This window comes from Dermacentor albipictus, chromosome 6 (genome assembly GCF_038994185.2).
Source record: "Dermacentor albipictus isolate Rhodes 1998 colony chromosome 6, USDA_Dalb.pri_finalv2, whole genome shotgun sequence".
Classification (NCBI taxonomy): domain Eukaryota; kingdom Metazoa; phylum Arthropoda; class Arachnida; order Ixodida; family Ixodidae; genus Dermacentor; species Dermacentor albipictus.
Window position 1 is genome coordinate 22,254,565 of NC_091826.1, and position 20,995 is coordinate 22,275,559.

Sequence of the window (20,995 nt, forward strand, 5' to 3'; positions counted from 1 at the left end):
GGCACATTTGTAAGATGCCAGCCTTGGAAAGTTACCAAAAGCATACCGTGCAAAGAAGAAAAAAGGAGAAATGAGCAATCGGCAGAGCACTATTATCAATTCCATCCTACGTGAGGGAGAACAGGGAAAGTAAACAATGCATTCATTATACCTTCATTCATGAAAAGGAAAAATTATGCACTTTTCTCCACCTTGCGGGCTTCCGCAGAACTTACTTTCCATATCTTCATTCATATTACGTCATTCTCAAAAAGTCTGTGGAAATGTATTCCCCAAAAGGTGTCGCACTCGTGCTATTATGTTGCTGAAGTTTCAGGAAATGGTGTTTCAGGGCCCTTTCAACGGTGGCCTGTATGACAGGAGTGTAGCAGTCATGTGACTACTTACCTCCAATCGTTGGTGTTTTGCTGCGGGAGGTACTTCTCGACCACCTGGAACATGGTGGTGTCCTGGTGGAGCCACCGCACCTCCCCCGATGCAGGGTGGAAGAGGCGCAATGCCAACAGGCACTCCAGGGGCAGTGGCCGTTCCGACAGCTGCGATGACAGCAGCCGCAGGATGCCCTGCATGTGCGTGCACGCAGGCATCGGAAGGGTTAGAAGACAGGCGTAAGGACACCACATCTACAGAAACTGCAACAGACTGCATTACGTGGCTACTCCAAAAGCGCTGCATCAAAGGCTCTGCTGGCAGTGTTTAAATGTGATACTTTCGTTCTTTTTGTTAGCGGTAACGGTCGACCGATAACTGTCGAACAATCAAGCCATAACGATCAGTCGTGATTTGCAAATAAATTAAGTACCTCCAGGGGGAGTGCATTGGCAGGTATCTGGAGCATTCCCCTGAAGGGCAAGCGCAGTCACCTGAATTTTTTTAGTGATGGTGACGATGAGAGAATGGCTTTGAAGATAAGAGTCTTCTGCTGTCCCACAAGCTGTGTGAAGGTATACACAATCAAGAATACCACACACACTACAAAATTTTTACAGCAGATTGTTCAATGTGCTAAAAAAAGGTAAAAGGGCGTACACCACCCACCTTGACGTCGGTTGCATCGCCACACTTGACTCCCTTGAAGGTGTCATTTGACAGGTGCACCTTCAACGGGGACATGGGCGCCTCAGAAGCAGCTCGCGCCGCAAGCGGGGACGTTGGTCGACTGCCGCCGCCAGTCCGAGTCGGAGAGAGCACGGGCTTGCGGGGAGGGCATGGTGAGGCGGCAACAGCATCGCGGAGCCCAGGCAAGTCGTTTGCTGGCTCATCCTGCAGCCTGCGAGAGCAAAAGTTGAGCATCCACTCGTTCGCCCAGTATCTTGCAAACGTGCCATACCAATCGTGCAGCTCTGTTCTCTCCACCATAACTGCGTGAGTCAATAACCGCATAGACAAGAACAAGGGCAGCAATTGACACTTATAGAAATACAAGAGAGCAATACTGAATCAGATTAAACAGGCGGCACCAATACTACACGAGCATAAAAAAAGATGACATTAAATTTTGAATGCCTTACAATTTATTGGTATTAGTGTGCTGACACATGGACATGTTTAATGGCATTAAAACCACTTAATGCCACTTGCAATGACAAAGTGCATCATCACAACTCCACTTCTTTGTTGAACACGGTATAAAACCTCATTCATAAGCTTTGAGGCAAAAAAAAAAAGAAACGCGAGAATAACGTACTAACCGAGAAAACGTACGATCCGAAATAACAAAAAAAAAGCGCAGGGCGACTCGTTGCGCACGAGCCACGAGTCGCCGACGCGCGTCGAGCTGGTGGGGGCGTCGGTGGCCCGAAGCACGTTTTGAATTGTTTTCCCATTGCGCACCGTTTTAAGATGGCGACGGGAAACCGAAACTAATTAGAGCTGGTGGGCGACGCCGGATGCCGGCGAAGCGAAACGCGACGCTAACGTCGCGCCGCGTGCAGCGCAGCAGTGAACGGCGGCGCGTCTGGGTTATCGCCTATTAAAAGCGTGCAGTACGCTTCCAACGGGCCACCACGCGCGCGCGCTGTGAAACAGATATGCGAAGATGCTTATCGAAGAGAGGGTCGGCGGCGATAGCTGCGAATGCGGCGTGCGACGACCCCGGATGTGATTCGCTGGTACCGTAATAAGAAACCGAGTGTGCGCCGGCGTCTTCACGTGATACGGGCGGGCGAGCACTGCGGTGAAGCTGCCGTGGAGGGCACCTATATACTGTTCTCGGTCGCAAGCGCCCTACGCATTTTCTTTTGGCATCGCAGTTTGGCGACGTACTGAACGTTGGTGGCGATGATTCGTGTTTTCCAGGAACTTAGGAACCGGTAAAAAAAAGTATCATCATCATCATCATCATCATCATCATCAGCCTGGTTACGCCCACTGCAGGGCAAAGGCCTCTCCCATATTTCTCCAACAACACCGGTCATGTACTAATTGTGGCCCCGCCGTCCCTGCAAACTTCTTGATCTCATCCGCCCACCTAACTTTCTGCCGCCCCCTGCTACGCTTCCCTTCCCTTGGGATCCAGTCCGTAACCCTTAATGACCATCGGTTATCTTCCCTCCTCATTACATGTCCTGCCCATGCCCATTTCTTTTTCTTGATTTCAACTAAGATGTCATTAACTCGCGTTTGTTCCCTGACCCAATCTGCTCTTTTCTTATCCCTTAATGTTACACCTATCATTCTTCTTTCCATAGCCTGTTGCGTCGTCCTCAATTTGAGTAGAACTCTTTTCGCAAGCCTCCAGGTTTCTGCCCCGTAGGTGAGTACTGGTAAGACACATCTATTATATACTTTTCTCTTGAGGGATAATGGCAACCTGCTGTTCATGATCTGAGAATGCCTGCCAAACGCACCCCAGCCCATTCTTATTCTCCTGATTATTTCCGTCTCATGATCCGGATCCGCCGTCACTACCTGCCCCAAGTAGGTGTATTCCCTTACGACTTCCAGTGCCTCGCTGCCTATTGTAAATTGCTGTTCTCTTCCGAGACTGTTAAACATTACTTTAGTTTTCTGCAGATTAATTTTTAGACCCACTCTTCTGCTTTGCCTCTCCAGGTCAGTGAGCATGCATTGCAATTGGTCCCCTGAGTTACTAAGCAAGGCAATATCATCAGCGAATCGCAAGTTACTAAGGTACTCTCCATTAACTTTTATCCCCAATTCTTCCCAATCCAGGTCTCTGAATACCTCCTGTAAGCATGCTGTGAATAGCATTGGAGAGATCGTACCTCCCTGCCTGACGCCTTTCTTTATTGGGATTTTGTTGCTTGCTTTATGGAGGACTACGATGGCTGCGGAGCCGCTGTGGATGGTGGAGAGATTGTTCTAGAGAAACTGGCCACCCTGTATACACAATGCCTCATAACCTCAAGCGTACCGGAGTCTTGGAAGAACGCTAACATAATCCTAATTCATAAGAAAGGAGACGCCAAAGACTTAAAAAAAAGTAAGCGCAACTTTATTGGTTCTTTTCGTGTTTCCGATGGCGACTGTTGGCGCCGGGAAATCGTACATAACGGGATCGTATCAACGAGGTTCTACTTTACTCTTATATCCACGTGATCAGTTACGGCTGCACATGATAAACATGTTTCTAAACTGAAATAATTCTACATAATATGCCTAGTAATGCCTTTAGTGCAATTTCTTGAGTTTTTACCAACAATTTTTTAAAGAATATTACAAAAAACTATTACATTTACTGCAGATACCACTATCATTACTGCGTCGTCTAATTTAACTACAAATCTGTATGAAGAAGCAACATCAGACATACCTAGATGAACCTCAAATAACGAACATGGATAAAACAAATTATCATATATAACGAAGTAAGTGTAAAATGTTTCTTGTCAAGATTACTGCGTAACGAATATATGCTTATAATGAATATCGGACACAATAAAGGTATTTCTGTGTCAAATGCGACTTCGCTATAACGAAGTCCGGCTGTTATGGCACTAAAGCTTGCAATTGTGTGGCACAGTTATCAAATATATTATTTCAATGTTTTGTTATTATTCATTTGGCAGAAAAGAAAGGTTGACTATTACTTTAGTAAATGACTACCAAACTTTCCTTTTATTTCACGCCGAAACCACAATGCCTCTTAGTCAGTGTGGCGTCACGGATTCCACTGTACCTTCTCGTGATTTGTCCGTTTCGACTTAGGAAAAGTTATCAGTACCTGATAGGCTGAGTCGTTTTGCTCCCTTAAAATACACCGTCGTGCCTCTTTACCATCAAACCACTAACTAGACGAGAGTAGATGTTGGAATCGGTTGGCGCAGGACAGGGGTAATTGGAGATCGCAGGGAGAGGCCTTCGTCCTGCAGTGGGCATAAAGTATGATGATGATGATGATGATGATTAGATGCCGTCGTCGTTCGTGTCGTCAGTGCAAGCTGGCGCGGGAACTTCAGCACACTGCCGCCACCTGTATTTCGTATTCACGTCTTTTGCGGCTCACCAATTTTCTCGTCACGGTAATAGTGGCCATTCTGCTATTGTAGTAGCATAATTTACTAACACAACTTAATTGCATACGATAGCAGCATTATCTTTATTGTCTCGGGTGACGTTTGAAGCTAATCAATGAGGTGTACGCAGTCTGTTCTGTGCGCATCTATATATTATAATCTGTACTCTGTACAGGTACTCCACTGTGAAGCTCCTCCATACACGTCTTCGCCGACCAAGCGGCGTTGACGCGTGGATGGAGGGGCTTTACTACACTGCAAGCTACTGCCATAGCTGTTAATTATGAAACGGCACTGCACCTCCTCTCCACCGGTTGTCACGTTCGTGCTAATTATTTGTGAAGGCGGCACCGCCTGAATAACTTCCGTTTCTTTTTTTTTGTTTTTCGCGTTTTCGGAAACGTTTAAGCTTATGCCACCCACTACAGAAGAGTGGCTCCCAGCTCGGAATCCAAAACACGCATGGACCAAAGTCACGTGACCAATGCTCGCGGCGAGTCGCACACATATACGTCATTTCCGTTTCGTTGCCACCACCACACGCTGTTCTAAGCGCGAAGGACGAAAGCAGCGAACGACAGAGCACTGCACGGACCCGCGGCTCGACCCGAAAGTTACCGGTCTACACTCACGTGACTGCATGACGTCACAACACAGTAAGAACGAAACCGAAACTGGCTGTAGAAAAGTCTATGTTAAACTAATAATTTAAAAAAAACTGAGAAGTCGAAAGCAGCAGGCCAGTACCACTTCGTAACGCGCACACTCTAAAAACAGTTTGCACCCTTTGGAGTGTATATTTGTCCCACAACAATAATCGTCATCTGCCTTGCTTGCGTTTCCTTTCTTGAAAACTCGGCTCTCGGTACGTTCCTGTCGAGAATGCTGCGTCACACTGATAACGCGCATGCCGTTCGTGACTGGGAAGTACCGGGCTCGCAGCGTTAAAGAAAGGAAACGCGGGCAAGACAGATGACGATTATCGTTGTGGGACAAATATACACCCCAAAGGGTGCAACTGTTTTTAGAGTGCACCCAACGCGAGATCACGAGCGTTAACTTCGGGAATCGAACTAGCGACCTCTTGCTCAGCATGCAGGAAGCCGCATGTCACGGAGCCGCCGCAGCCTCCGCGGCAAGCGAGACACACACAGAGAAACGAAAATGAAGGAAGCCAGCAGGACGATGTTTACAAAAAAGAAAGAAGAAGATAAACATACATTATTTCTATCCGTTTCCACGTTGACACTTTGACCAGCTTTTGCAACACCACCGAAATCTTCCCAATACCATCCAAATCTCGGCCAATCCCCCGCAGTGGGTGCGCGCCATCGAAGAAGGAAATCCAATCCAATCCAATCTTCCCGGGACGGACGCCGATCGCGATAGCGTGGCAACGCGCCCAGGTCGTGGCCTTGCCACCAGCTAACGGGAGTGTGCTACAGTCGGCTATCCGATGGAACGTTAGCGGCGACGTTCCAGCGGCCAAACCGCGGCGAAGCGCACGCTTTCCGTCCGACGCTGTTGCCAGCGACGAGGCAGCTGTAGCGCCACTTCCCACGACAGGGAGAGAGAGAGAAGGAGATTCTTGATGATGGGAAGGAAAGGTTGGGGTTAAGTGCAGCGCAGTAACTGTCTCTCAGCAGAGGACACCTCAACCGCGCTGCACAGGGGGTAGGGAATGAAAGTAGGGGGAGGGAAGCGACCTAAGACCCCCCCACCAAACGAGAAGCGCGTCGGCGAGATTGGTGGACGATCGTAACCGCGCAGCTCTCAAGGTCCGGTTAGTCCCACGCCGTACACCTCTGCCTAAAAAGCCCCTCCATCCACGCGTCAACGCCGCTTTTGCTGGTCGGCGAAAACGTGTATGGAGGGGCTTTACCTCTGCCGCCGGACGGTGGTGGTTTCTCGGAGGAGGGTACACGCGACGCGTCGAGCGAGGAGACCCGTCACCTGACGGGGCACCGCGTCCAGGCGATGGCAACGAATCGCGCCAGGTCCTCTGTATCCAACGAAGTCGAGAACTTGTAGGAACGACTCCAACCGGAAAAAAAGATGTTTTTTAGTGAACCTGACGTAAACAAACCAAGGTGTCCCAGCTAACTTGAAGCAAACATTAAACATATGCAAACGCCACGTAGCTGGACGGAACTAAAGGTAAAGTTGTTTGCCGTCGCTTGCAGATGCTCGGACTATTTTTTTCTTTTTTAATTTCGCCTCTTAATTATTCAACTTCCCAAATGTTATAATTAGATAAAAAGTGTCAATGAGAAAATTGTACAGCGACATGAAGAACTCCCGAAACAGCTTTCTGTTGCTCAATACGTGCTACATAAAGTTTTTTCCTTTTTTTTTTCTGAGCGTGAAAGAAGCTCGCGAATACACGCAAAGTGCTTCGAGCGGCCAGTCATACCACGAGTGACGTCAGCGGAAGTCGCTGCACTCTTTTCGCACATACGGATCTTTTTCCCACCGGGAAAAAGTCTACCGAGAGCTGCCGGCTTGAGTTCTCGCGCGTTTATGAGCACGATATATATTTGCATGGGTGTTTGTTTGTTTGTTAATACACGCCGCTTGTGATGTATCATCTACTCACGACTGAGTTGACATGCTGCTACAAAATCTTCAGTGTTTTACATTTACCGTATATTAGGTATTGTGCCTTTTGGTCGCGTATTGTTGCCGTCTCAAATGCCTCGTCATGGGTTCATTGGCCCAGTCAAGCTATCCATAACAGGTTTTTATTTGATTACTGCACTTAGAAGCGCGCCCTTGGCCGCAGTGGCAATGCAGTAGATGCGCGCTAGACAAAAGCGTAGAGAGAGAAGGAGATTCTTGATGATGTGAAGGAAAGGTTGGGGTAAAGTGCAGCGCAGTAACTGTCCCTCAGCAGAGGACACCTCAACCGCGCTGCACAGGGGGTAGGGAATGAAAGTAGAGTCAACGACGCAAGGAAAGCACGGCGAAACAGAGAGAGAGAGAGAGAGAGAGAGAGAGATGCCCGGATCAGCGCGCTCCAAAATACTCTCCGCACTTGCTTCGGTCGAACACAATTCGCGCGCGCAAATTGAGAATCTGATCCCCCCTGCATCACCGACAGAGGTGGCGAAAAAAAAAATAATAAACGTTTTTATACTCGCGAGGTACTACTGGCCAGGGTAAGAAGAACGCCTTGCAATCAGCGCGATCGAAATCTAATTAGCGCGCGTGCGTGTTGAAGGCGTGCCGCGAGAGAAGCATCGTGTTGGTTCCGCATGCCGCAGCGCAGCTTTTAAATGACGGGCGTAGGTGTAAAAAGGGACTCGCGGAAATGGGAACACTATTACGTACGGCTTGCGGTCCCTCGTGCGCTCTAAGAAATGACACAATCAGAATGTGATTGCATACTGGAAGGTATTAGCTCACAAGAGCACACAGTGTTGCTGGACCCCGTTTGATCATTTATCGGGACACTCGCTTACTCAGTTACGTGGGCGCCCGCCGCAACACTCGTCTGGATCTACGGCAGCGTTGTCTGCAGCCGCTGGCTTGGCCAATCAGCGCTCCACGGAAAGCGATACATCTCCGAATGGCGGTTAATCAACGACATAGAGTTGCAGTGTCACACTATAGAGCTTGTCACGAGTATTTTATTCCTAGGACGTGTCAAGAGTGGAACCACCTTCCCGCCGCGTTGATTGCAATTGGAGTCCAAATACAATTTCGTACGACCATAATCAACGCCATCGCTTCGGGCTTCACATGTGTATGACTACATCAATTGCTGCCTTCTTTGCTTTCTTTGTTATGTAACTTTTTTTTTTTACCCCACTCCCCTCTGTAATACCTTGTGGTCTTGAGGGTATAATAAATGAAATGAAATAGAGTTATGCACGATATACGGATGCCTGCTTTCCGCACAGCACGAGCAGAGGGTTGTAATCAAATTCAAAATATAAAAGGAAAAAATGGAAGAAACTGAGTACAGTATTAAAGTGGAAAGTTAGGCGAGTTGGGCGAATTGGACATTCACAATGGCAACAGCGCGAACTATATACAGACAACTATAAACGCGCGAACTATACACGTCATTCGGCTATACATTGATGCTTTATGTTTGACATGACGGTTGTTATGTCAGATTTTGTATCATAGTTATGCATAATGGCACGCTGTGATTTGTAAATCTATGTATTAGCTATAATACATTGCTGCTTTATGTAAGCAATGACGGGTTTTGTGCCATATTTGTACCCCACCCCTGGAACGGTCCAATCGGTCAACAGTACCTGAAAATTTTAAAAACAAATAAAAAATGAATAAACGACGACGGAGTGAAACGACACAGGATGAGCGCCGATTTTTTAAGGACACAGGACAGCACTCGTCCTGTGTCCTTTCACTCCGTCGTCGTTTTTGTTCGCGCTGCTACCATTATGAAAAACTTATTACACATGTGCGCACATGTCCCGCACATGTCCCGCACATGTGTGTACGTTTTTCTTTTTTTTTGTGTCCTTGTGTAACAGTATAGCGCAGTAAACAGAACGATGACATACCAACTATAGCCAAAGTCGAAGCCTTGTTGAGCATCTATAGTGGACGACTGTGTTAATTCTTGGCGCAGGATCTACTCCGCTTTTCGGGAGTGTAAGAGTTTCCTGGAAATGGTTCACTTCCAACAAGCACGTTGCTCGGAAGCATCGCGGCTACATACGAAGCTCGGCGGTCAGCACTCTCTCCTAACATCAGGGTTCTTTAATGGTTTGTATTGAAGGACCGTGGTAAGACCTTCGCAATAATCTTGATCGCAGCCGACGTCAGCCCGAATCGCTCTAAATACGCTATGGAGTCCTTTCTTTTTTGTTTTGTTTTAAGCACTGGGACTGAACGAAAAACAGTAATCGTTATCAATTCTACCTTCCTAGTGCTTGTGAGGACAGATTATATCTTCTCTCCTTTTCGCATTTTTGTTTTCCTACCGTTTTCCCTTCCCGCCAATGCAGAGTTGCTAAGCGGACAGTTAATCTGGTTCACCGTCGCTGCCCTTGATATCTTAATTTTTTTTTTCTCTTTCTAGCAACGACAGCTAGCGGAGGTTAGGACAACTAAGGCCAGCCTTAGAGAGAGACAAAACGCAGTGGACAACGGAGTTTTCACCGTAACGTGTCGCGAAAAGGTACGAAGTGGTGTGACAAAAGCCGTGCCTGTCCGCAGTGTTTTCGTAGTCGGAAGCATCGACATGCGCATAGTCAGCCACGCAGTCAACGCGGCCTAGAATAACCGAAATGCAAATATGGCGACTACTTTCATCAGTTTTGTCGTCATCTTACATGTACTCGTGCCACTCTATACATTCAGAACCGAATATCCCGGAGTTCAGTCTATTGATTGATTGATTTATTGATTGATTGATTGATTGATTGATTGATTGATTGATTGATTGATTGATTGATTGATTGATTGATTGATTGATTGATTGGATATCGACACAGCGGCTACGAATAGACGCCGTAGCACGGATATCCCGATGGCTTTTTTGACCACCTGTTGGATCTCTCTAACGCATACGCATTACCCAAGGCGCGACACACGAGCGCGTTTGCCTCCCGACCCCTCCCGCCCCCCTCTTCGCAATGCGGTATCCACCGCAACAGGGAATCGAACCCTCGTGCTCCTCGCGCAGGCAAGAGCCGCGCCACAAATAGCCACCTCGATCGGCGGGACACCGCTGCGTACATATACTTATGTATATACCTGCAGTGTTTCCGTAGTCTCAAGCATGTGCATGTGTATATACCTGACGAAACGCGGCGGCGGACGCCAGTAGAGCAGGGACTCCGTCCTCTCGTCGCTGCGCTGGGCCAGTCCGCGCTCGACGCCCGCGAAGCCGCAGCAAGTGTCGTCCCTCCAGCAGCAGGAGGCCAGGCACCATCTGAGCATGTCATGGCATGCCGCAGGGTGGGACCACGCGAAATTGCGAACCTCGCGTCAGGTCAGCGGCAGACGCTTGAAACTGGCCAACATCCACCGAGCACAAGTTCCTCCTCTTCCGAAGGGATCTCGCGCGTTGACAGGTATTCGGGCGTCGCAGTCTTCTTCGGTGCCTCGGTTGTATGTCCCGGGGGCTTCTTCCTTTCCAGTATTCCCGCAGCTTTCGCGAACACTCAGTTCCAAGACGCTCGGCACACGCGAAGCCGCGTCCTCAGACGCGTGCTTTTATAGTCTTTCCAACCAGTGCTCGTGCACGGTATACAACGCGTTTCAGTTCTTCCGGTCACTTCGGCGGGTCTTCGGGGAAATCGAGGATTCTCACCGAAACGGAGCGCGCGATTTCTCGGCGACAGTCTTTCGTGGCAACGTTCGCTTCCACTCCCTATTCTTTTTTTAAAAAAGGATTTCTTCTACGAAAACTGATCAGCACATTCGGGGGTCGAGTATATACACCGCAACATCGCGAGACAGTTTTTACGAGCGCACTCACTTGAAGAAGCGTGTATCCCTTCGAAACCGCTCGGCTTTCCGGAAAAATCGAACCTCTCGAAAACGCGCCGTTGCCTTCCGACGCGTGGAGTCCCACCGACGAGCGAATTCTTCGAGCAGTCTTCGAAAACCATGCTGCGTTGCGAGAACATACATATACAGGTCCTTCGACAGCGTATGTACCAAAAACTGTGTATCAGAAGACAGTAAACTACGAGCACAGGCACGAGCACAATCCTGGCACCTCTTGAAACGACGACTTGTTTTTTTTTTTTTTTTTTTTTGTCGACTCCAATCACAACGCAGTTCTTCCGGACACAGCAAGGCACGTGTCACAGCTCGGCTAATATTGCGGAATGTTCAGCTTATATACATATACCGACGCATGCACCTCGTTAAAGGTCAACGACACCTAAAAGAGCTGGCGTCGCGTCGTGGTACGACGGTGCCGTTGCGCGCTTGCCTGCGCCTCGAAGCGTCTCCAAACCGCGAACCGTGGAACGACTTCTCGTAGAAAAGCGAGCTTCTCCGCCGCCGCGGTGAACCGTTCCTCCGACAACGCGTCGCGACGTCTTGAAGCGACCGCTGGCCATCCCCCGTCGGAAGACAAGACTCTGCCGCGGCGGTGTACACACGCACACACACACAATCACGCCGGCCAGAGTGTCCGTTCGTCCTCCGCGACGGCCACCGAGCAAACAGCGACGCTTATCTCAAGACCGACCCGTTCGAACGCGCAACGGAATTCTCAAATCGAAACACCGTGCCGCGGGGGGCGCCGAACGAGAGAGAGATACAAGGCTTCCCGTGGAACGTTTATCTTTGTTCAGGGAACGAAGAAAAGTGAGCGGTACGTAAGCCCGTGGACACCTAGGTGTCTCGCGTGTATCGTCGTCCCGAGAAGATGCAGAACCGTCGCCTTGCAAAGAATGGACAGCTGGGCTAGTTGGTTGTGGAAAGTATATCGCTAAGTATGGACAGCTGGGCTAGTTGGTCCGGCGTTTGTGTTGTCCTTCTCTTCTCGTCCGTGTTCAACTGTGCGCTGGAACGATGTTTCATTATGCCTTGCAAAGAGACGGCGCTCCGCGGACCCAATGCAGCTGGGGGCGCGCTTTTCCCTCCGGTGCGAGTTTTTTTTTTCTTTTCTTCTTTTTTTTTAGCAAGAGGACACGTCAGTCAGTCGACGTTCGCGCAAACGGCTCGTGTTATGCCGCGTTGGTAGGTCGGCATCCAGCGGGTGTTGACGTTCCCACCGGTTCGCCGGGTGTATATACGCTTGTTCCGGTGGACGCGGGAAGGAGCGAGGGAAGACTTACTCGAGCGGCACAACGTCGACGGCGTTCAAACTTTCGGCGGGTCCCGTCGCGAGAAACCGTCGATCGGACGTCCCACGTAACCGCGCACAACGATTTCGTCTACGGCAGGGCGACTTCGTCGCGCAGTATTCCAGGTAGAGCGGCTACATCGGTCGCCGACGAAAAAACCCCGGAAACCAGATAGAAACCTCTCTCCGGCGCAAAAACAAAACAAAAAAAATGAAAGAGAGGCGAGAGACAAAAACAAAATGTGTGCGCTGCTCTTGGGAGTACACAGAAGCAACGTCATCCGCGTGCACAGACACCCACACACGCCACCACCTCTTGCCGCGCCAACCCGCGCACAACGACTCGCACGCACAATGAAACAACGCACAAATGAAAAAAACGCGCGCACAGGGAAAAAAAAAAAACAATCGGAGCACCAACAAGCTCTCCCACGAGACACTTTCCACGGAAGATGACGAAGACGACGACGACCGCTCAACTCCGTCCACTCGCGCACAACGCACGCGCGAAACGTCACTCGGTCGCGCAGCTTGACTCCCCAAGAGTCTCGGATTAGAACCGAAGACGAGGAATCTCGGAAGGCGGCGACTCTCCCGAAGCTGGCGCAAATTCATTCACTCGCACGGCGGGAGCGGACTACGCGTGACACACGCACGAACGAAGCGGGGAGCCGAGTCACAGCCGACCGGTCCGAGCCGGTGTCCCATCCATTCCGACGGAGGAGGCCTTCGCAAGACACACCGCGTGCTCGCGCGCACTACTTCGAAAGACACCGAGGACGGCGGCGCGGCGTCCCCCGCTCGCGAGGGACCGTCGCCCACGCTGTTGCGATCCTCGGCCGGGGAGGAGGGGGGCGAACGAAAAGATGGGGCCAACCTCCGATCACGAATGAGAAAGAAAGCCAATAAGAAGAGAGAGAGAGAAGCGAGAACGCTGCAAAACGAACGCGTTTCCGTTAGCGGCGCTGGTGATACGAGAGAAAGGCGAAACAGAAAAAAGAAAAAGAGAAGGTGCATGCATGCAGGTGCGACGGCGCGCGCTTGCGTGTATATGGTGGTACACGCGACACACCACCGAGCGCTAGCTTGCTGCCGCAGGCGCGCGCGCGCGCGGGCACCCAATGATTCCCGAGAAATATAAGCGAGCGGCCGGACCACCGACGGGCGGCACAGGGAAGGACCGGTTGCCGAGAAGGCCGGCCGGCCGGACGGAAAGTAAAAGCGTTGGCGGCGGTGGAGGCGCGTGGGTCGACGGTCGGTCGGTCGGTCGCTCACGAGGAGGCGGCGCACCTGGGCGAAAAGGTAAGAAAAAAAAAGAAAGAAAAGAAAAGAAAGAAGGAAAGAAAGGAAACGCGGCCGGCCCGGACGGAGCAACCCTTTGCCACGGGCGCGCGGGCCCATTCATGAATGCACGCACGCGCGCGCGCGTGAAGTGTATGCACTCGCGATCGGCATGCAGGGTTGGCTAAGCGAGCAATGGTCCGGCTTTTGTCGACTCGTTAAACACCCGCAGTTAGGAGCGTAATGCGAACGATAAACGGCTCTGGCTGTTGAAGCTTTCTTTTCTCGTTCGCCCCGCTTATCATCCATCACATGTCATCATCATTATCTCTTGGTTATTCCATTAAGCTGCCAGGTTTGCGTTCGCCGACTGCTTTTCCCGTTCGCTCCTTCGCGGGTCTCTCTATACGAAATGGTGCCGAACAGGAAGGGATGGGGTGGAGGGTAGGGGTGTTCCAGTGGTTGCTGCCAACGTTGCTACACTATTCCAATGCTACAGAACATTCTCCCCACTTGCCGAGTATCATCCCTTGACCTCGGGTGTCACGCCTCTTCGGTGGTTCTCCTAAGACGCGCCAAGACTTTTAGCGACGTTGACCGCGGCGATGTGAAGCATGACGACGACGAGGAGGTCGCTGGTTCGACTGCCGACGAGGCGGCCGCATTCCGACGAGGGTGGTAGTGCGCGGCGACAACGCTCGTGCAGTCATATTTAGTTGCACGCTAAGGAGAACCGGTCCAGGTGGTCAAAATTAGCGACGAAGCCGCCTCCACACTACAGCGCCTCTCGCAGCCGCAGTGCATGCTGTGAGAAACGTTTTAAACCGCCAGTGTCAATCAATCCACATCAGCTGTATTCCTTTTTAAAAAGTTCTGGTCAGAACTATATATAGAACGAAGTAACGGATATAACGAATTAAGTTAAATTCCTCTTGAAATCCCATCCCCTTCAACATTCATAGTGCGGGGGCTATTTTCTGTAAGAGTCCACGTAGTGGACTGTTACAAAATACACCCCCCACCCCCCACCCCAGTAGACACAGTAACGGATATAACGAATATAACTCTGGCTCCCTCTTGAACTTCGTTACAACGGGGTTTTACTATACATGTACACCTCCCAGTGCCCGCGTCTCAGCTGCCCCGCGCGCACATACGCTTGACAAGGCCTCTTCAACGGACCTTCGTAGAAATCGTTCAACGACATCCTCGAAGCTGTCCGCGGCCTCCCAGTCCCCAACACCATCACGCCGATATGGCACGAAAGCACAGCTAATTTTTTTTCCGGCGCTGGCTGAACCATTCATTGAGGCGCATTGTAATGCCCGGCACCCGATCCCGGTTTGAAGTTAATATATACATAAAGATACACACACAATACGAACGAAAATGACACGGGTGTTCTTGCTTCCTGTTTATACCACGCGTGTCTACAGCCTTCTCGTTCTGGCGAGCTTTTATGCGAAGCATACTAGCCGCACAACCACGCTCTTCCTTGCTGCGCCGCGCGCGGCCGCGTAGCTACCATATGACGTCATAACAGCTGCAAAAGCGGAGGCTCAACTCGTGCGCTCGCTTGCGGCCGCGTAGCTACATAGCCGGGTCTCAGCTCGTGCGCTCGCCTGCATGAGTTGTTTCCTCGTCTAGCCGAACCAAATATAGCCAAGCAACAGCAGTTCACCAAGCTAAACAGTGGTTCAACAACTAAAATAAAGGCTAGTATGCTTCGCATCCTGGGCTTAAGAGGAAGCTTTAGCTCGGGTGCTCCTATCTAAATACATGTAAAAGGAGAATTCGTTTTTCTCGGCAGCCACAGCAATAAATTTGACGGGGTTTGTTGCATTTAAAAGAAAAACTTAAAATCTAGTGACTGATGGTTTCGAATTGTCGATTTAGGTCGTAAATTCTTTATTAAAAATTGTAGCGTTCATTTCATCAAGTGGCAAAAATCGCAAATTTTCAGAAAACGAAACTATCAAGTTTACAACTCTGTAACTCAGCAAGAATAGGTGATATCGCAATTCTGTGAATTGTACTTAATAGCGCATCTAAATCGGACAAATTTGACATCTTATACATGAATCTCAAGAAATTTATTAATACATAATTACAACTTTTGCAGAACCCTCGTAAACAACGTAACAAACTCACGTAATATGTAAAATGACATATGAAATTTGTCCGCTTTGAATGATCTAATGGATGCCGTTTACAGAACCGTGATATCTCTTCTTGATGCAGAGCTATTAGTTTGTAAACTTCGTGCTTCTATTTTTTTTTCAAACTTCTGAAATTTTGTAAATCTCTTTAACAAAATGCTAGCGCTAAATCAAAATTCCGCCTCCAACAGTCACTAGAATTTAACTTTCTCTCTCAAAAGCAACAAATTTCATTAAAATCGGTCCAGGGGTTAGCTCAGAAAAACGTTTTTGCGTTTTTACATGTATTTGAATAGGCCGCGTCGGAGTTGGGCCCGAGCTAAAGCTTCCTCTTAACCTTGGCTAAGCCGCAGCCATTTTTTTTTTCCATGCCCGCACTGTGGAACCCCGCACGGCAACAAGCACCGGAGACACTTCACCGGGGCGGCCACTCGAGACCCGTCTTCGGAAGAGCATGTCTCATCGCCGCAGGTTTTCCGGCGCGACTAGTCCTTCGCGTAACGACGATCCCCGCGCGGCAAGGCAACGCGAACCCTTCAGGCACGACGCAGTCGCGTCCCGGTGTCGGCGGTGTGCGGTTCACGTGGCGCGTGCGCGTTGCGTGATTCATGTGGGCGAGAACGAGCGCGCAACATGCAGCCACCGCTCACGTGACCACTGATTCACTTGTAGAGGTCGACGACTGGGCGTGTTGGTATAGCATATTGGAGGTTGGAATGTGCAACATTCCAAGTGTCAAAGCATTTGTCAAAACTGTTTTTGTTTTTTGTTTGTTTTTTTGTCGCTACCGCCCTCCCCCCTGAGCATCTTCCTGTATTTATTCCACTGACAAGGGAATAAAACGATAGTTGCAAGTAGCACTCTGTGGTGCGTGTCTCTTCTGTGTGTCTCGTCAAAATGTTGCGCATTCCAACCTCCAATACACTGATTCACGGTGTCTTTTAAAAAAAGGTATGCACTATAGAGAGCAGAGTGTCGGAAGGCAACGAAAAGCCAAAGCGAAAAATGAGGAAAAAAGACGATATTTGTGCCCGCAACGAAAACCTAACCGAAACGTTATTAGAGAGTTTTAGGTTACCATAACTGGCCCTTGTGCCAATAAAAACCACACATTCATTCATTCATTCATTCATTCATTCATTCATTCATTCATTCATTCATTCATTCATTCATTCATTCATTCATTCATTCAGAGTTTTAGGTTAGGGCACGCAAGCGGCTCGCGTACACAAGAACTAGGGGCGATGGTACTGCACATGAGCACACATAGACGTAAGTAGACAGCTTTAGTATAGCGTACGCTATTCCATTGCGTACGCTAAACAATAGCGGGTCATTACTGCGCATGCGCTGAACGCTAAACGAAATAGCGGGTATAGCGGGCGTACGCAACGCAAACGAGTTAGCGTTAGCGTTTTTGTGGGGTTTGCGGAGTTTGCGGGAAACATGGCGGCGATCCCGGCTGCCCGCTTCGAATTGAATTTGGCGTTGCTTTTGTAAAATGCACTTCGTTCGTAGCAAATGACTGTGTAAACGGCTTTCGCTTAGTCTCAGGCCGCTTCGACGACAGAGTATTATGGATAACTTCGTGGTGTTTTCGAGATCGCTTCTCGTTTCGAACGAGTCGAAGCCTAACGAAAGGAACGTTCGAGATGTCAGCGCCACTTATCGCTACAGGCGCGAAATAGCCGCAACGACGGAATATGGCCTCAGAGATCCGAAGATATCGTCGGCCAACTAAAATTGTAGAAAACGTGCGCTACTTAGCGCACGCTATTTTATAGCGTATAGCGTACGCTATAGTTGCGTACGCTAAACTAAAGCTGTCTAGTGTCTGCGCATGCGTAGTACTGTGGCCCCCTAGCTCTTGCGTACGCAAGCCGCTTGCGTGCCCTAATCTAAAAATTTATATTATTTTCTTTTCGGAGTGAAACCGAAATATTTTTGATCGGTTTTCGGTTCAAGGGGAAAGTGGGCAAATACGAAACAGCTGAACCCAAACGGAACGCTTTCCAGTGGAACGAAACTAAAACCAGAAAGAAAAAACATTTCGTTCCGACACCCTGCTAGAGAACGCAACGTGATCTAGTATTCTTTCGGAACTCTATTTTCGTTTATTTCGCGGTAGGAGGTTGGTTACTGGTAGAGAAAATGAAGGCTCATTACTTAAACCTTCTTATTGCGATTATTTCTGCCCCGTAGGTGAGTGTCTTACCAGTACGGGGCAGAAACCTGGAGGCTTACGAAAAGGGTTCTACTCAAATTGAGGACGACGCAACGAGCTATGGAAACAAGAATGAGAGGTGTAACGTTAAGGGATAAGAAAAGAGCAGATTGGGTGAGGGAACAAACGCGAGTTAATGACATCTTAGTTGAAATCAAGAAGAAGAAACGGGCATGGGCAGGACATGTAATGAGGAGGGAAGACAACCGATGGTCATCAAGGGTTACGGACAGGATTCCAAGAGAAGGGAAGCGTAGCAGGGGGTGGCAGAAAGTTAGGGGGGCGGATGAGATTAAGAAGTTTGCAGGGACGGCATGGCCACAATTAGTACATGACCGGAGTTGTTGGAGAAGTAAGGGAGAGGCCTTTGCCCTGCAGTGGGCGTAACCAGGCTGATGATGATTATGATGATGATGATGATGATTGCGATAGCAACTATAGAGACATTCCATGCGCCTTTATGCCGTCAGCATCGCCGTGAGGTTTCGCATAAAGTCCGAGGGCGATAAAATCGTCGTAGCGCGCCGTGTACTGTATATGTGAGAGAGTGAGCAGGCGATCGCGGCTCAGTCTGGCGCACGCAAGCGAGGGAAGCGGGGGGAGGAGGCCGGAAGCGCGCCGTCTTCCGTCGCGCGCAATGTTCCAGGGGAGAGGGGAGTGATCGGGGAGGAGGGGATTCAACTCCGGGCCGCCGCTATCTTGAAAGCCATCTGCGACGGCGACAAGAGACCGCGCGCTGTGTTTTCGCGGCTTATATAGTTCGCATTGATGCGAGAAGCAGCGCGAAGGTCGGTCGGTCAATTCGCTCGCTGCCGCTGCCGCGTTTCCTCGCTCCAGCACTTCCGATCCGCGCTCGCGTCGACTTCGCGTAAACGAAGCCATCGCGACTCTCTCGCGGCCTTTGAACGCACCGACGCCGCGAGAATGCGCGTTCGTCGAAGACACGCTCGCATCCTTCCGGGGCGAGCATGACAAGCGGCGCCGGCGACGCACCCGTCATCTAAATTTATACACGCCCCCCCCTCCCCAACCCCGCCCAGGAAGATGAGAGCGTACACGGGTGCGTGGCGTTGGGAGGAGGCGAGGGTGGGGGAGAGGGAGGACGAGACGAAATCACGAACTAAACGTTAGAAGAGGAGGAGGCGTGTATACCGCGCCCCTTCTTCTATTACGTGTTATCGAGGGGCCGCGAACGCGCGTGCATGGCTGGCGAGCTGGCAGGCGCGGTCACTGACTCTATCCGAACCGAGTGAGGAACGAGCAAAGCGTCCCATCTTTTGCCGCAGCTCACCCCCCCCACCCCCCACCCCCGGCCTCCTTCGAGGTTGGAAAGCGCCTTGACCTTCACACGATTCCGTGCTCCGCGAGAACGCCGGCAATGACGCGCCTCGATCGTGTTCTTACTTTACTTTTTTTCAGTCCTTCTTTCCAGGGGGGACGAAACCATCTGCGTATGCGTACGAGCACATCGCTTTCGACGCGTGCCCCGCGTGAGAAATATAGTATAGGGTGCTCCAGCTATAACCTTAGCCAAGTTCTTCGACGAAAAAAGAAATAAACAAGGTTTAAGAAACACGATGCAAGGTACAATTTTAAGACCTACGGTGCTCGTTCGTCAGACCTCTGACAAACAAATGCCGTAGTTTCTTTTTTTAAATAACTGTGCCTTACACTGTTTATTTACGAACAGTTTGGCTAACCTTAGCTGGGACGCACTGTATATACTTCAGGAGACTCGCGGTACGACCTGGCGTCCGACACATTAGGCGTATGCAACTATAGGACCCCCGGTTTATAATGAATTGCTTCGCGTCCTAAATATAGTTCGGCATATCAAGTAATTCGATATATCCGAGTATCGCGAACCTTAACGGTACGTTCGTTCTAAACGGATTAGAGGAAGCCTGCGCGACAGTGCTGAAACGCACAATAACGACCTGATTATATATGCATCTAGCAGCCCCAGTAACATCTATATACATGATCACTATCGAGCTATGCATGTGTCGCACATCGCACCATACGCGGTTACGTCCGAACACGCTGTTAAGCATATTCAGACATACGATACCTCCCCCCCCCCCCTAGAAAAATATATAGGACACGCTGGACATGCTTCGGAATGAACGCGCACAAAAAAAAAGGAACAGGTAGTATGCAAGACCGAAATACATAAGGAACAGTTTCCGCCAGATCGCATTTCTCTGAAATGATTACGCACTTAAAGGTAAATTACGATCAAAATGAATGTAATTGTAATTATGGGGTTTTACGTGCCAAAACCACTTTCTGATTATGAGGCACGCCGTAGTGGAGGACTCTGGAAATTTCGACCACCTGGGGTTCTTTAACGTGCACCTACATCTAAGTACACGGGTGTTTTCGCATTTCGCCCCCATCGAAATGCGGCCGCCGTGGCCGGGATTCGATCCCACGATCTCGTGCTCAGCAGTCCAACACCATAGCCACTGAGCAACCACAGCGGGTCAAAATGAATGTCAGCCGGATTGTTATATGCTTTTGATTAGGCATTAAACTTCTTCTTCTGAGCTTTTCTTGTGATGTAAGATGTTGCTTTGTGTGACGTTTTCCTTTTTTTGTGTACTGCTCGTTGACCTGTCATCGGTTATAACCACCTGGTGCTCATAATGTCGTAAATAGTTCCTGTACATACATAGTTTCATTCATTGTAATAAACACCATGTAAAAAAAAAAAAAGCCCAGTGGGTAAGACACCCGGCTTCTGAGCGTGGGGTCGTAGGTTCGAAACCCACCACCACGACCAGGTTTCCTTTCGAATTTCTGGTTTGTTTGTTTGTTTGTTTGTTTTTCTTTATGGAGCGCATAGCGTTACGCGTAACGGACGGACAGACAGACGGACGGACGGACAGATTTCACGGACCAGCCACCTAAGAATCGTTACGAATTAAAAAAGAGGATCTCCGGCATCTTCAAAGCTGTGTACACGGCTTTCCGTCCTCGCTCAAGGCTGAGCCACTACACTCCGGGTGTGGATCCCCGCTGCCCAGACTGCGGCGAGGAACGGTCTACCTTGAACCACATGCTG

General features: G+C 49.7%; 1 protein-coding gene across 3 annotated transcripts in view; it reads right to left on the bottom strand.

Annotated features, from left to right (window-relative positions):
* Window positions 1-20,995, bottom strand: part of Fak (protein tyrosine kinase 2 Fak) — an 83,761-nt gene that overhangs the window by 39,190 nt on the left and 23,576 nt on the right. The window contains exons 1-3 of one of the 3 annotated variants that reach the window (XM_070540093.1): window positions 10,258-13,036; window positions 1,039-1,270; window positions 388-563 (exon numbers count right to left, since the gene is read on the bottom strand). In XM_070540093.1, coding sequence (XP_070396194.1) covers window positions 388-563; window positions 1,039-1,270; window positions 10,258-10,400 — 551 coding nt within the window. In that variant the 5' untranslated portion in view covers window positions 10,401-13,036. Of the gene's footprint in view, window positions 1-387; window positions 564-1,038; window positions 1,271-10,257; window positions 13,037-20,995 lie in introns of those variants that run through there. The other 2 variants (XM_070540095.1, XM_070540094.1) reach the window with 2 other exon arrangements.